At 45.2% G+C, this 12,909-nt stretch overlaps 2 protein-coding genes across 3 annotated transcripts; both read right to left on the minus strand.

Moving 5' to 3' along the window:
* Positions 1 to 208: 208 nt before the first annotated feature.
* Positions 209 to 5,719, minus strand: batf (basic leucine zipper transcription factor, ATF-like). Its single transcript, XM_077587409.1, has 5 exons — positions 5,598 to 5,719; positions 5,488 to 5,532; positions 3,650 to 3,920; positions 2,810 to 2,914; positions 209 to 754 (listed from the first exon to the last, which is right to left on the minus strand). The coding sequence occupies exons 3-5, from the start codon at positions 3,704 to 3,706 to the stop codon at positions 542 to 544; spliced, it is 375 nt and encodes a 124-aa protein (XP_077443535.1). The 5' UTR covers positions 3,707 to 3,920; positions 5,488 to 5,532; positions 5,598 to 5,719; the 3' UTR covers positions 209 to 541.
* Positions 5,720 to 5,782: 63 nt separating this feature from the next.
* Positions 5,783 to 10,875, minus strand: zc3h14 (zinc finger CCCH-type containing 14). 2 transcript variants are annotated; one of them, XM_077587395.1, is made up of 17 exons: positions 10,729 to 10,875; positions 9,689 to 9,731; positions 9,082 to 9,196; positions 8,964 to 9,004; positions 8,769 to 8,892; positions 8,317 to 8,632; positions 8,043 to 8,206; positions 7,873 to 7,973; positions 7,650 to 7,808; positions 7,510 to 7,581; positions 7,313 to 7,439; positions 7,020 to 7,219; positions 6,597 to 6,735; positions 6,391 to 6,530; positions 6,232 to 6,314; positions 6,059 to 6,165; positions 5,783 to 5,965 (listed from the first exon to the last, which is right to left on the minus strand). In XM_077587395.1, exons 3-17 carry the CDS (start codon positions 9,171 to 9,173, stop codon positions 5,962 to 5,964), a joined length of 1,869 nt encoding a protein of 622 aa, XP_077443521.1. In that variant the 5' UTR covers positions 9,174 to 9,196; positions 9,689 to 9,731; positions 10,729 to 10,875; the 3' UTR covers positions 5,783 to 5,961. The 2 variants fall into 2 exon arrangements, with proteins under 2 accessions (XP_077443521.1, XP_077443520.1); XM_077587394.1 differs by lacking the exon at positions 10,729 to 10,875 and adding an exon at positions 9,946 to 10,123.
* Positions 10,876 to 12,909: the final 2,034 nt, after the last annotated feature.

A 12,909-nucleotide genomic window follows, 5' to 3' on the forward strand; every position in this document is an offset into this window, starting at 1 on the left:
CGCGGATTAGCCGGAAGTTTCTATGTCTATTTTAAAAAGAGGGGAAAAAAGTCAGTTTTAGAATACTAATTAAATGTGCGATCGCCACCTGGTGGCGATCTCGTGTACTGCAATTTTTCTTGGCTCATACTGAAAACGTCTATTTTGGGAAGGTAAGGAAGAATTGGATGAAAAATAAAAGGACACAATATATATGGAACAAAATTTAAATGGAAAACAAATAAACGTGATCATCCACAATATTAATATTAGCGATACAAGTGATATATTAAAACATCCCTTTAAAAAATGAACCTGCATCAACATTTAATAAATATCTCTTCTCGTCAAACTTTGGTTCGAGTTTACATTCGCTTTGTCAAACAATCAAATCGGTCAAAAAAATAAAAGTCCTGAGCTTTTTTAGGTCTAGTTATACACACACAATAATAAAAGAAAATGCTTCATGACACTTGAAAAGAAAATCAATAAAAATATAAGCAATTTGGCATTGTAAACAAAGACTATGGGGCCGTCAAAAATGACGTCCGGAATATCCGGGTCAGTGCTGGTAGTGTGGCACGGCGATGTGCTGGTGGTACGTGGTGTGCTGCTGGTTGGACGGGGGGTACGGGAGTTCGGGGCTGGTCGGGGTAAGGCCCACGCAAAGGGGTTCGTGGCTGCTCAGAAGGGACGACAGATACTTAGCTTCCTCCGTCAGCTGTTTGACTTCCTTCCTCAGCGCCACGTTTTCTTTCTCCAAGTTCTCGCTTTCCTGGGGGAACATAAAGGATGAGACTTTAGCTGCCATTGATGGAGATAGAGGCCTACTGCATTTTAACCGGGAGAGGCCAATGAACTCATGTAAGTCAGAAAAGTACGTTGTATTTCCGGTGTTAGTCTTTTTTTTCTCCTCCCCCTGAAATTGCGTTAATTACAGTTTTTTTCGCCACCGCAAGTGATAGGAAGCGCTATTCACTGCACGTGCGCGCGCACACTTCCTCTTTTCGGTTAGGAAAGGACACTTCAGACCACATTAACTCCCCTGATAAGAAAAAAAAAGACATTCGATGAAACAGTTTGCAACCATGTTACTAATTAAATTAGTCATAATTTTAAGTCATATTTTGCATTTTTTACAACAAAAATTGAATATTTTAACATTTATTGATTCTAAATTGCATTTGTTTATTGCAATATTTTTTTAATACTATATATTTTTATTGTTTTGGCACTATATATGTATACTACTGGTATACTCAACGACCCTAGGTTTGAAAGCCTTACTTTGGCGCCCTCCTGTGGAATATTAGTGTTGTTGCAAAATTCAATTTATTGACCGTCACAGCCTGTCATTATATTTTTATTTTAAATGAATCTTTCAAGACCTTCATGTCTGAATTTACATGTTCTTTCTTGAAGCATGGGAGGAATAAAAAAGTACATAAAAATATAAACAAAAAACGCTGAAATTGACCAACAACCTAAAATGAGAAACTCCTGAAATAGAAAAATAATTAGGAATTAAAAAGGAAATATGGAAAATTAATTGAAAATAGATACAAACGCTTTTTAAAAATCTATTCTGAACATTAATTAATTAATAATGTCTCTTTCTTCATATTTAAAAAATAAATTGTAGTCTACTTGTCTTTAGAATTTTTTTGGGTATAGTTTTGGACATTTTTTATTGCCCCAAAAGTGGTTGGCAAGTGGGAGAAATCTTCCACCCAGCTGCTCGGGGGAAGGAAAAAAAAAAAGGTCACCGTCCCACAACCTTTTATCTGCGTGTCGGCGCGAAATCCCCGGCCGACGCGTCATTTAGGCGAATGGCGAGTCACTCGCCGCAGCAAACGCCTTTACAAGAAGCGCACTGTCTCTCTCCCTCGCAAAAAGGAAGTGACGTCGGCTTTCGACAGAAAATACTACTGAGGTGAAGACAGGAAGTCAGAGTGGGAAAATACACCTTCCTGTTTAGCTGAGGATAGAATTAAAGTAGAAAGACGGACAGGGCACCCTCATAAAAAAATATTGTGTTACATTCAATGTCATGTTAAAAGTCTTAATATTACATTATATGTAACACAATATTTTTTGTCTTAATTTTAGTCTTAACTTAAAAAAATGTTCAATAAATGTTACATCTATCAAATTCAAACTTCATTTGAGAAGCTAGGTTTATTTAAAAAAACGTGCACCGACAATACAAGAAAAAATTCGTAAAAATCAAAAGGCTATCTAAACAGGACCAACTTTTCCCAAGGCCGATAAAAGCAGCGCACTGACGCTGGCTAAACCTTCGGCGTACTCTCTTCTTCTGTCGCGCTCGGTTTGCAAGGGAGGTGCTGGATCCCGCACGGTGCCCACACGTGCTAATTTATTCGCGCAAACACGGCGTGCGGCGTCCAAGCGCGCTCGACAGAAGCCGTGACACATCGCCACATGGTCAGGTAGCATTATGCAAAAGGAGAAAAAAAGAAAAGTCCCGAGTTGTCGTGTCGGAAGGGAAGACCGCCTTTAAAACGACACGACTTCAACTTCGTCATGTAATTATAACATTTTCAAATTATTATTAAGCCTATGCTAGAATCTATAATATTGAATGTAAGAATAATATTGGTATAGAGTGCATTTAAAAATGGACTTTACTCACGAGCTGACCTCTCCTCATCCATTAAAACTAACGTTAGTCCTTTTTCACAGAGGATCAAGAATATATGCCTGTGACTTCTGTGACGCTAACTTTGATGCTAACCTCCTCCTAACTTTGAGGCTTCAGAAAATGACCCCGCCTCTAAAAAAACCCAAAAAGCAGAATGGAGCATCTCACCAAGTGAAGGCTGTCGGCTTTCTGCGTTTGCCTCATCCGGCTCTTCTGCGCCGCGATGCGGTTCTTTTCCCGTCGCATTACCTTCTTGGCGTCGTCCGACGAGCTCTGCGCAACAAAAAAAATGTTACGCTATCTTAGTTGAGGCAAAAATAAAAATAAAAAATATTCTCAGAGATAACCACAATGCAACTCTAGGCTAGCAGTCACGTGTCGACTAGCGAAGCCGACTCGGCGCTTTTTGTATTGAATCGAAGGCAACCGCGACAGAAACGGGTTCATTTGGTCTAACGGAAAACCGGGCGGGACACACCCTCCAGTGAGCCACACCCACTTTCACTTGATGAGAGATTTGATTGACGAGCTAGCTTGAGCAGTCTTTCTCCCAGAGGGACAAATTGAGGAAATTGTCAAAAAGTTTCGATATGGAAAATGTTGTACATCGATATGATATAAATCAACATCAAGCTTGAGGCGTGCGGGCCAAATTTGGCCCGCCAGGTCATTTTGCGTGGCCCGCAAAACATATTTCCTATTAAAAACAGATTCGGCAACGCTGCATCTTTAAAATATATTTCGATACCGCAAGCGTTTTTGTCATATGGGAAGTCTCACTGCCATTGGTGGCGATGGACGTCTCACCCATCTGGACCGGGGAGGGCTGGCGTTGGCGCTCTCCGGCTTTTGCCGGGCGCACAAACAGTTCCCGACAACTCTCACACTAACTTGACGGTGGACTGGAGGCGGCTCGCGAATGTCCACGTGTGAAAGCGTGACGAGCAAAGAGTTGACTTTTAACCACGCAAAAATAATAAATAAAACATAAAAAGAGGCTGGGCTTACCTGCCTGCTCACCGGCGACCTGTAACCGGCGTCGTTGCCGTCGGAGCCCTGAGCCATGACGGCCACAAGCAGCAGCGACCTCAGTGCGTCTCTTCGTGGTTCGCTTCTGCTTTGTACGCTGACAAGAAGTGCGCGTGGGGGAGACGGAGCTGGGTAGAAATTGCAACGAGTTGTAAGCGTGCCGCCCGCTCTCTCTCACTTCTCTCTCTCTATCTCTCTCTCTCTCTTCCTCCCTCCCTTTCTCTCTATTTCGAAGCTTCTGATGTGGTTTCTGGTAAAAGAACAAAAGGGGGTGGTAAGAAAGGGTGGAAAAGTCCAGAAAAACACAACATGTAAAAAAAAAACACCCACTCTCTCAAGCGTGGCTATATTTTGAAAATAAGAGAGGGGTGGCAGATTGGAGATTCCCTTTAGGTCTCGAGTAGAAACGGCACACGAAAAGGTCGAAGCGGACGAAACCCGGCGGTGGCGAAAATGTTTCCAGTAAAGGCCTCGAGGGAACCAAACTGGCATCCCAAAACTGCTCGTTAATATTGGCGTACGCGGTGCTTTCCACGCCGGCCTCCGAGTTCCCTTTTGCTTTTCATATCCATCATGGTGACATGTTTGAAAATGAGCTTACAGCTATTTTATCCGTCGCTTTAATCAGTTTATTTTCAACAGTTAAAACTGCAATGCCATTTTTTTTTAAATACACTAACATTACTTTTTTTTCAGTTTTTTTGTCCTTAACGCATTGAAATCACTTCTTATGACTATGTAAATTAACATAGATTTAACTGCATTTTTTTTTTAAATCACTAAATTAGCTCATAGCACAAATCTATGAAAGTAAGAGCTTTAATTTCAGTTGTTGGCTGCCAATAACGAACATAAACCGCTATTTTGATTTGGAGACTGCAGTTGAAAACAGATTGGACGTTGAAATATTGACACTCATTGCCAGCCCGTCACAATAATTCACAAATAAATACTAGTTACTAAGTTTTCATGCAGCGCCCAGAGCAAGATAGCATTTGGACACGCAAAAACACTTTTTTTAGGCACACACACAATAAAAAAAAGCGAAAAGCAGTATCAAAACAGCTTTGCTTGGCATAAAGAGCGGCCCTCCTACACAAAAACATGTTCTGCCATCGCAGGGATTTTCAAGCGCTTGGGCGCCAATACATTGGAGGAAAGCCGAGTACACAAAGAAGAGGGGAACCGTATCAAAATGTATTATGATAACATAACAGAAATGAAAGTTTGAAAATAAAGGCGCTCAGATTTCATGGCACTGGTCCACATTTTCAAAGACTCGCATGGGGGGAAAGCCCCTTAAAAATGGGCCACTCATTTTTAACAAGGCGTGAAACAAGTGTCAGGAAACCTGATCGTATGTTATCATATTAAGTCAGTTAAATAAACCGTGACACCTATTGTTAAGTCTTTCAAATTGAGAAATTAGATTGTGAGACTTAGAAAGCAACATTTTCTATTCGGATTTACTTTGTCGCCCTCTGTTGGACAGAAGCAGGTAGGTTTTTAGTTCTAAATAACCAAAAATAATTGAGAATCTATTTAGGTAAAATTTGCTGGACGAGCAAATATGATCTGCTCAAAGATTTCTATTCTTCTTGATCTAAATATTTAACATTTAATCTAGTCTGATATTTATTATTTTTTCACTAGATTTATTCTAATATATATTTCTTACAATTCCGTTTTTATTCGTTTCAATTTTAATCGGTCAACATTTTTTCATTCCAATCTGTTTCATGACAAAAATCACATTTCAACTACTTTGTTATTGGATTACTGTCTTGCTACACTTGTTGCTAGGCAGATTTCCTCACCTGTTGTCCTGGCATTGTTGATCTATAATCCTTGGCATAACAATCCTGCAAAACAATTATTATAATTACAACTTTGTTGTACGATTATGCACTACTATACACACACTCACTTTTCATCCTGTTCTTCCAGTCGAACCCTATGAAGAATTTATTAGCACTGTTTTGGACAAAGAGGATATTTTCACCTACTAAAGAACTCCAATTCAACATAAAAAAACACAATTCCAATCTGATCATATGTGATGTGACAAACAGAAGATTCATGTTGAAGTGAGATCTAAAAGAAAAAGCAGAATGGTGTTCACACATGGATTATTTTAATTGATAGCTTTGGCAGGTGGGAAAACAAAGCCCGGTGATTTCAAAATCACGTTTTAAAAATGGAACACCACAAATAAATGTTAATACAAATATAATCCATCCCAAGTGTGGACGGGACATTTGACGTGTCCTCAAAATGGAAGCGTGACTTCATTAGCTAAGAAAGAGAAAGGGAAAATGAGGTTAGCGGCGATCTCCCACGTCAACATAAAAGTCTATAAAAATGTCTATTGGCGTCCGTGGTAGTTACCTGCTCTGCGTCTTGGTCCACTTGAGGGCATGCCTGGGCGGCACCGACGTGTTTGGGTGGAAGAAAGTGCAGCCGTCTCGGTTGCACTGGCCGGCAAAGTGACACGGCTGACCACAGGGAAAAAAATAACAATAAATGAACAATGAATCCATCAAAAACGAATATAAAGTTACCTTTGGGTGATAAAAAGAGCAATCCGTATTCTTGCAATGGGGGAAGAAGCGGCACATGTTCGCGGTCGGTGTCGCTGGTGCAACTGTAAAAAAATGAATTCAAAAGTTATTTCACCCCGAAAGCCCGACGCCGAGTCGTTGTAAATGTGGGTGGAGCACCTGGCCTCGGGGGCGGAGCCACGGCACCCCTACGGCTCACGTGCGTGTAGGGGCAGTCGGGCTTGCTGCACCTCGCGTCGTATTTACAGTTGGGGTGGATGAAAAGGCATTTGTCGCCAAATTTGCACAAAGGAAATGTCCTGCCACACAAAACGCAGATTTTTGAACCATCTTTTTTTTCCCCGTTTCCGAGCCAAAACACTCACTTGCACGTTCTGGTCGGGTGGTGATAGGGACACTCGTCGCCGCTCTTGCACGCCGGCCAGAACTTGCAGCGCTCCATGACTTTTATTTTCTTGGAAGGCGTCGAGTCCGTGTCCATCATCTCTTCGTCCATGGCCTCGTCTGGGGAAGATTTTGAGTTAAACTTGCGTCCATTTACAGGAACTGAACTACGGGGCGCTATTTTAAATGAATCAAAAGATACCCACAAAAGCTGCTGCGTTAGCACAATGCTAGCTATATTCCTTTGTAACAATTGGGATTTTATCGCTAAATAAAAAGCCATCTTATGCTAAAGGCCACTAAAGAAGAAAAAGTTAAGGCTAGCCGCGAGTATTTGGCTGAAGTGCTATTGCTGCGCTAGGACTAGCATTGACAGTAATTAGCCTCAAATGTGTGCCCCGTACCAAAGGAGGTGTCCATGGAGTGTAGTTGTTCGTGCAGCCTTTGCAGGACGCCGACTTTGGACTTGGCGGCGAGAGTGCCCGCCGTCGGCGGCCGGACGTCTTCCAGCTCGACGTCCAACTCCGTCAGGTTCCCCATCGGGCTCGGCACGCCCTCCAGCGTCACGATAAACTTGGGGCTGTTGGACGTGTCCTTCTCCTTGCTGGTTATAACCGGGGAAAACACCCGGGTTGTCATTAAAGCACCACCGATGCATCCGAAATGTAGATGTATTTGTTAGCGTGGGTCATTTTACCTGGACTGCACGGTGCGCGGTACGGCCAGCTCGTCTTTGGGCCTGCGATCCCGACTTCGGCTCTCGTCCGCCGGCGGTCGGCTCACGATGATGGAGCGCGTGTCGTACGGCTTCCTGCCGCCGTTGGCTGGACCCCAAACGTAAGAATGGTCAAAGGACGCACGGGGCGGGTCGCCCGTCAATCAAACGACACTCACGGTCCTCGTTCTTGTCTCCGTGGTTACGATGCGACGCTCCCGTAGAATTGGCGGCCGCAGATCTGCTCGAAGCTGACGAGAAAGAGAAATCAGTCCAATGATGTTTTTTTTTTCGTTTTTAAAGGGCGTTCGAAAGTTACCCAGAGTTCGACCGGGCTTTTCTTCAGGCACGTATGAGCGCTGCCCTCTAGAGGAGGCACCGTGAAAGTGGTGCTGCACCAGCTGAATGGCCGCCGTCATCTCGTCATCTCTGGCGGAGCGGGCGCGAGGGGCGACGGGGACCGTCTGCCTCTGGGGAACTGCGGGCGAGGTCGCAAAATGGGCGTGGAGCCAAAGGACGATCGGGAACGCCGCGCCACGTACGTATGGGGAACGTGGTGGTCTTGCTGATGGAGTCCTGAGCCTCAGAGATGGCCTTCAGAATCAGATTCCTGTTGGCCTGCTTAGCAGGCGGGAGGGTTGGTCTGAAATAGGACAGTTGGTTTTTTTTTATAGCCTGAACGAATTCACCAGCGGCAGAAAAGGAGGCTGACTTTCGCTCGGGTTTGGACGGCAGCAACACCCGACTGGAAAGGCCGCGACCCCCGTGGTTGGCGTCGTCGTCGTCCTCGTCCGCGTCGTCGCTCTCCTCGTCGGAGTCGCAGCTCACCCGCACCACGGAGCTCACCACGGGTGCCTTGCGTTTCCGGGAGTCCTCCTGAAAAGAGAGAGGACGGCGATGATTATTGGATCGCAGCCGTCACGGTTCAAAGGGGTCGGATGCCCGTCTTTCAACGACAAAACGAGTCTCTCCGATAAGTTGGGCACCTTGCCGGACGAGCCTCGGGACGTCCTGCCGCTCCTGCCGTCTTGCCGCCTCCCGTGCGACGACGACGCGTCGGCGGAGCGCGACGCGTTGCTCAGCTTGCTCTGACCCGCCCTGTACAGTTCCACCGACGGCCGGGCGCCGCCACCGCCGCCGCCACGCGCCCCCCTCTGGGCGACGGCCGTCTCCGCCTCGTCCTCGCCGAACTCGTCGTCCACCTCCGGCTTGATCTCGATGACCGCGTCGGAGGGGAGGGGCTCCACCAGGGGCTTGACGGCGGACGTCAAGCGGGAGGAAGCCTTCTCCGCGCCGCCCCTCCTGACAGGAAATACAAATTGGAACTTTTTAGATCGCCGCCATTAGCATTAACTTGTGCTGCACCAATGCTAGCATCCTAGCAACAAAATAGTGCTAAAAACACGATTACGTCGGGTTTATTGGTGCATCGTGTCACCTGTTTTCGTGGGCGGAGCTGCGGGATTCCGTCCTATCGGAGCGCGAGTTTGGCTTGACATCTTCCGCTCTGGTGACCGGCGCGCCGCTAATTGACGGCTGCTCGTGGCTGACGGGGGCGGGCTCTGAAAGACAAGAATCCACAAAAAATTAGAGGAGGCGTTGAAAATTGCGGCACAAGATAAGCACCACTTACCTACTGCAACTGTTCGTAGCTTCTCCAGGACGCCATGCAGCCTTAAAAAGAAACATGCAGTGTTGTTATGATGCACCCAAAATGGAACAGACGAGGCAAAAAAAAAAAATCGGAATACCAGGCGGTGAATTTGATGGTGTTGTTTCCCAAAAAAAGCGAGAGATCGTCAGCCATCTGCTGGGAAGTTTTCTTGTTGGCGACCATCACCATGATGTAATCCGGGAGTTCCTCATCTGCATAGACAGAAACCGTAGTCAATTACAGTAAATTGAAAAGATCAGAATGCATCACTTTAAAAAATATATATGAATAGAATCCAAATGCATAAAAACAGAAATACACTCTCGTAATGCCCACAATAACAATAAAAAGTTTTTATTTTCATTCTCATTTCACAATATGGTGAAGTGTTAACCACGTTAAATGGGTTTAAAACAATTGTTATTTCAAAAAACACTTGATTTTTATAGATTCTTTTGGCCAGAGTAAGATTTTATCAAGGCAATTTTGCATTATTTCCTTTATGTGATGTTTTTATGCAAGTATAGTGTACATCATGGAACAATTTATGGAGTCGGACACGTGTCAAATACTCTGCACGCGTTTTCAACTCTTCAAAGAGTGTTTTACAAATAACAATACACATCTTTATACTAATTAGGACTTTTAATACCTCGATTTATGACCGTAACCTATTGCTATTCCCAATCTTAACTAGGACTTACCAATGTATGCACCGAGTTCTTGGAGCTTTCCCTTAATAGCAGCCTGCAAACAACAACACAACACAATTTCAAACGCGAAAATAATTCGTTCGTAACTGCTTATATTTATGCTCAACACAAATCACAAGTACACAAGTTACTGACTCCATTTTGTCCGGCTAGCCGAGGTGCCGCAAGCTAGCTAGCTAGCCAAGTAGCAACCACAGTAGCCCGGTTCAACGGCAACATAAAAGTATTTACATGTTAATGGAACTCACTCTTATTTTCTTGCTAATTTCAGCCCCTATCTCCATGGTTGGCCTTTGGAGCGAATTTAGACGTAAAAGATACAAGGGTTGCAAACAGCTAAATTGACGTGCTAATAACCAGCAAAAAACAACGGAGGACGGCGTCACGTGATCGGTGTCGAGGAACTACGGGAAGAGACAAATTCAATTCGAATGTACTCTAAATTAATTATAACGGAGAAATTTCGCTTTGGTATTTAATTCACTTTGATGCAAATTCAATAACCTATCAGCGGATATAAGATTATTTTCTTCATTTTTTATTACTGATATATGTTGAGTGATTTTATATGCAGTGATTTTATATGCAGTATTTATGACAAATACAAGCGTTTGGAAATCGGTTGAAAAATCTATCGTTTTTTTTCAATGTGTACATGTTCCGTTAATTCTAATGTTATGTTTACTTAGTGGCTCCGGCGTAAAATGGCCGACAAGTGACAGCGCCAGTTTCCGTTAGCTCAGAGCGCCCAGCAGGCATCTAAATTTACATGATTCTATACCTACGTCTTATGTTATTATGTCCCCCGGGACAAAGTAGCTCTAAAATTTAATTCAAGAATTTAAACGACCACGGAAGTCAAGATTGTTTTTAAAACATCCTATTCCTCACATTAAAACGTCAATGCATTTTTAGGAACAATACGTTTTTCCCCATGTATCTTGTACTTCTTATGTTCGCCACACGAGGGCAGAAGAAACAACGAAATACAAAAAACAGGTCCTTTGAGGCAAGCCTTGTGTTCGACTAACTTCTTGATGATGATCTCATACTTTGGTCTGGTAAACAAAGAACCACTTTGAGGAATCCACATCCGTCAGAATAGGCATAATAAAGACCGTCAATTGACTGTTTGCCCTTGTGTGAAGTGCCTTTGTGTGTCTCCATTACCTGTATATAATGTAAAATGAAAGAAGAATGTTAGTAATATCCTTGGCTTTTTATCCCTTACAGTAAGATCGTTTCCTGTTTTGCAAGATTTGCCGAGCGGGACAACAATGGCGGGAAGCATCTCGCCGGCCGTCTAGACGAATGTCTAACACGAGCGCGGCTGTCTGCTCGCCCGCTTTGTTCGCACGCCGTCGGTGGGCATCAAAGCCAAGACAGACGCTCTTACCGCGAGCTGTTAAAAAAAACAAATAAAAAAATCACCTCCATGGTGCCGATGACGTTGAACTCGATGGCTGCGTTTGATTTGCCCCGAGCGTTTGTGGCTTGGCTACGGGCCACCTCAAACGAAAAGTGGCCCACGGGCCGAGGTTTGCTGGCCGTAATTAGAATAGAGGGGCTTCTGAGAAATTGAACGGCAGCCAACGAGTTCACGGCAGGTGGCGAGGTACCGCTACGCGTGCCCGAAGGTATCGCGGCACGTTGGCGTCCAATTGGGGAGAACCCCGCCCCCAAGCGCACCCCCAACGAAAGCCAGAAAGAAAGCTTATCGTGCACGTAGCAGCTGAGCAACCACTTGTCCTTTTTTGTTATCGTTGGGGCGATGATGGAGGAACACAGAAGCTATTCAGCCGCCATCAATGGCATCCCTGTTCGCGCTCTTCACTCATTCTGCTACGCTTCAATGGCGTCCTTGTTTTAGCATTAGGAGCCCTTCTTCAAGTTATCGCCATAAACTGCCGAGCGGCGTTTGCCGATTAGAAGGAAGAAGTAAAACTGTCGGGAGAGCCATTTCTCATTTTCCAAAACATCTAACAATGACCTTTTTCCTATTTCTACTACACAAATGGCAAGGGAACGAATGCTTAAAGTTAGCAAAAACCCGAGTTTGCAAAAGTGAGCGAAAAGCGCCGAGTGGCGAATTTGTGCCGACGAGGTGGGCTTAATGTTGGAATTATGGAAATGGCTGTCAATGAAAAGCTCTCTCCGACGGCGCGCTGGGTGTCACGAGCGTGGAGATCAGCTCCCCGAGTAAATCCCTCTTGACAGGACTGCTGAGATAGCCGCGGCGTCCGCTCGCTCGCTCGCCCGCCCGCCTCTTTTCCGTCCACACGGCAACAAGGCCGAGGCCGTCCGCCAATCAGCGCGCGGCCAAGGCGACGGGCCCGGCCGGTTCTTCCTCTGTCGCCATGGCTGCCGCTTTGGCGTTTTTCTCCTCCGGCGAGGGAGGCGCGCGCCCGCCCGCTCCGTCTTTTGGACGGAAGCCGGCCGACGCCAGACGGGTGTGATTTTTTGGGAATTGGCGTCTATTGGCGCGAGTCTATTTGTCAGGCCGTCTGCACGACAGCGTGAGTAGACGTTGTAGCGCTCCGGGGTTCAGCCAATTTGCATCTTCATGACGACGAAAAAGACGGCAAACATTCAATATTTGCTTTTCGCGACGTCTCGACTAGATGGTTAAGCGAAACGAGCGTCATCGGTAAAGTCCGTTTTTGCCGAGCAGATTTGAAGGGTCGCTTTTAAAGTCGTGCCGACATTTTCTCGTTCTAAACATCCGACAAAAAGACCCCTCGCTGCCATCTAGTGGCCATCGACTCAAATGTCCGTATTTTCGAAACTGAAAAACCTCCTATTGTGAACGATCACGTTCCGTGAGCTAACAGCGATCGTTCGATTGCCGTCAAAGTCCAAAAGTCATCGCCAACGGCAACCGACGAGTTGGAAAAGTAGAAAGCGTGCTACAAACTATCACTTCTCAAGACTAATTAACAAGATGGCTAAGATCCCCTCGCAGGCGTTGCTTTTTGAAACGGCGGACGCCGTCACAGCGCATTTATCGCGCACGTGCCCCCCGGTGACCTCGCCATGTGCGTGCGTGCCGGGTCCATCTGGTTTTCCCCGTTTCCCCCCCCCGCGTGTGTGCCAATAAACAAAAGCCCTTTGGTCCAGCCTTCACTGTCACGCCACCCAAAAATGCTAATGCTATTGCTAATTGCGTTTGCCACCTAAACAAGCGGTTTGAAGGAATATCTATCTGTTTTTAG

This window comes from Stigmatopora argus, chromosome 19, assembly GCF_051989625.1.
Source record: "Stigmatopora argus isolate UIUO_Sarg chromosome 19, RoL_Sarg_1.0, whole genome shotgun sequence".
NCBI lineage: Eukaryota > Metazoa > Chordata > Actinopteri > Syngnathiformes > Syngnathidae > Stigmatopora > Stigmatopora argus.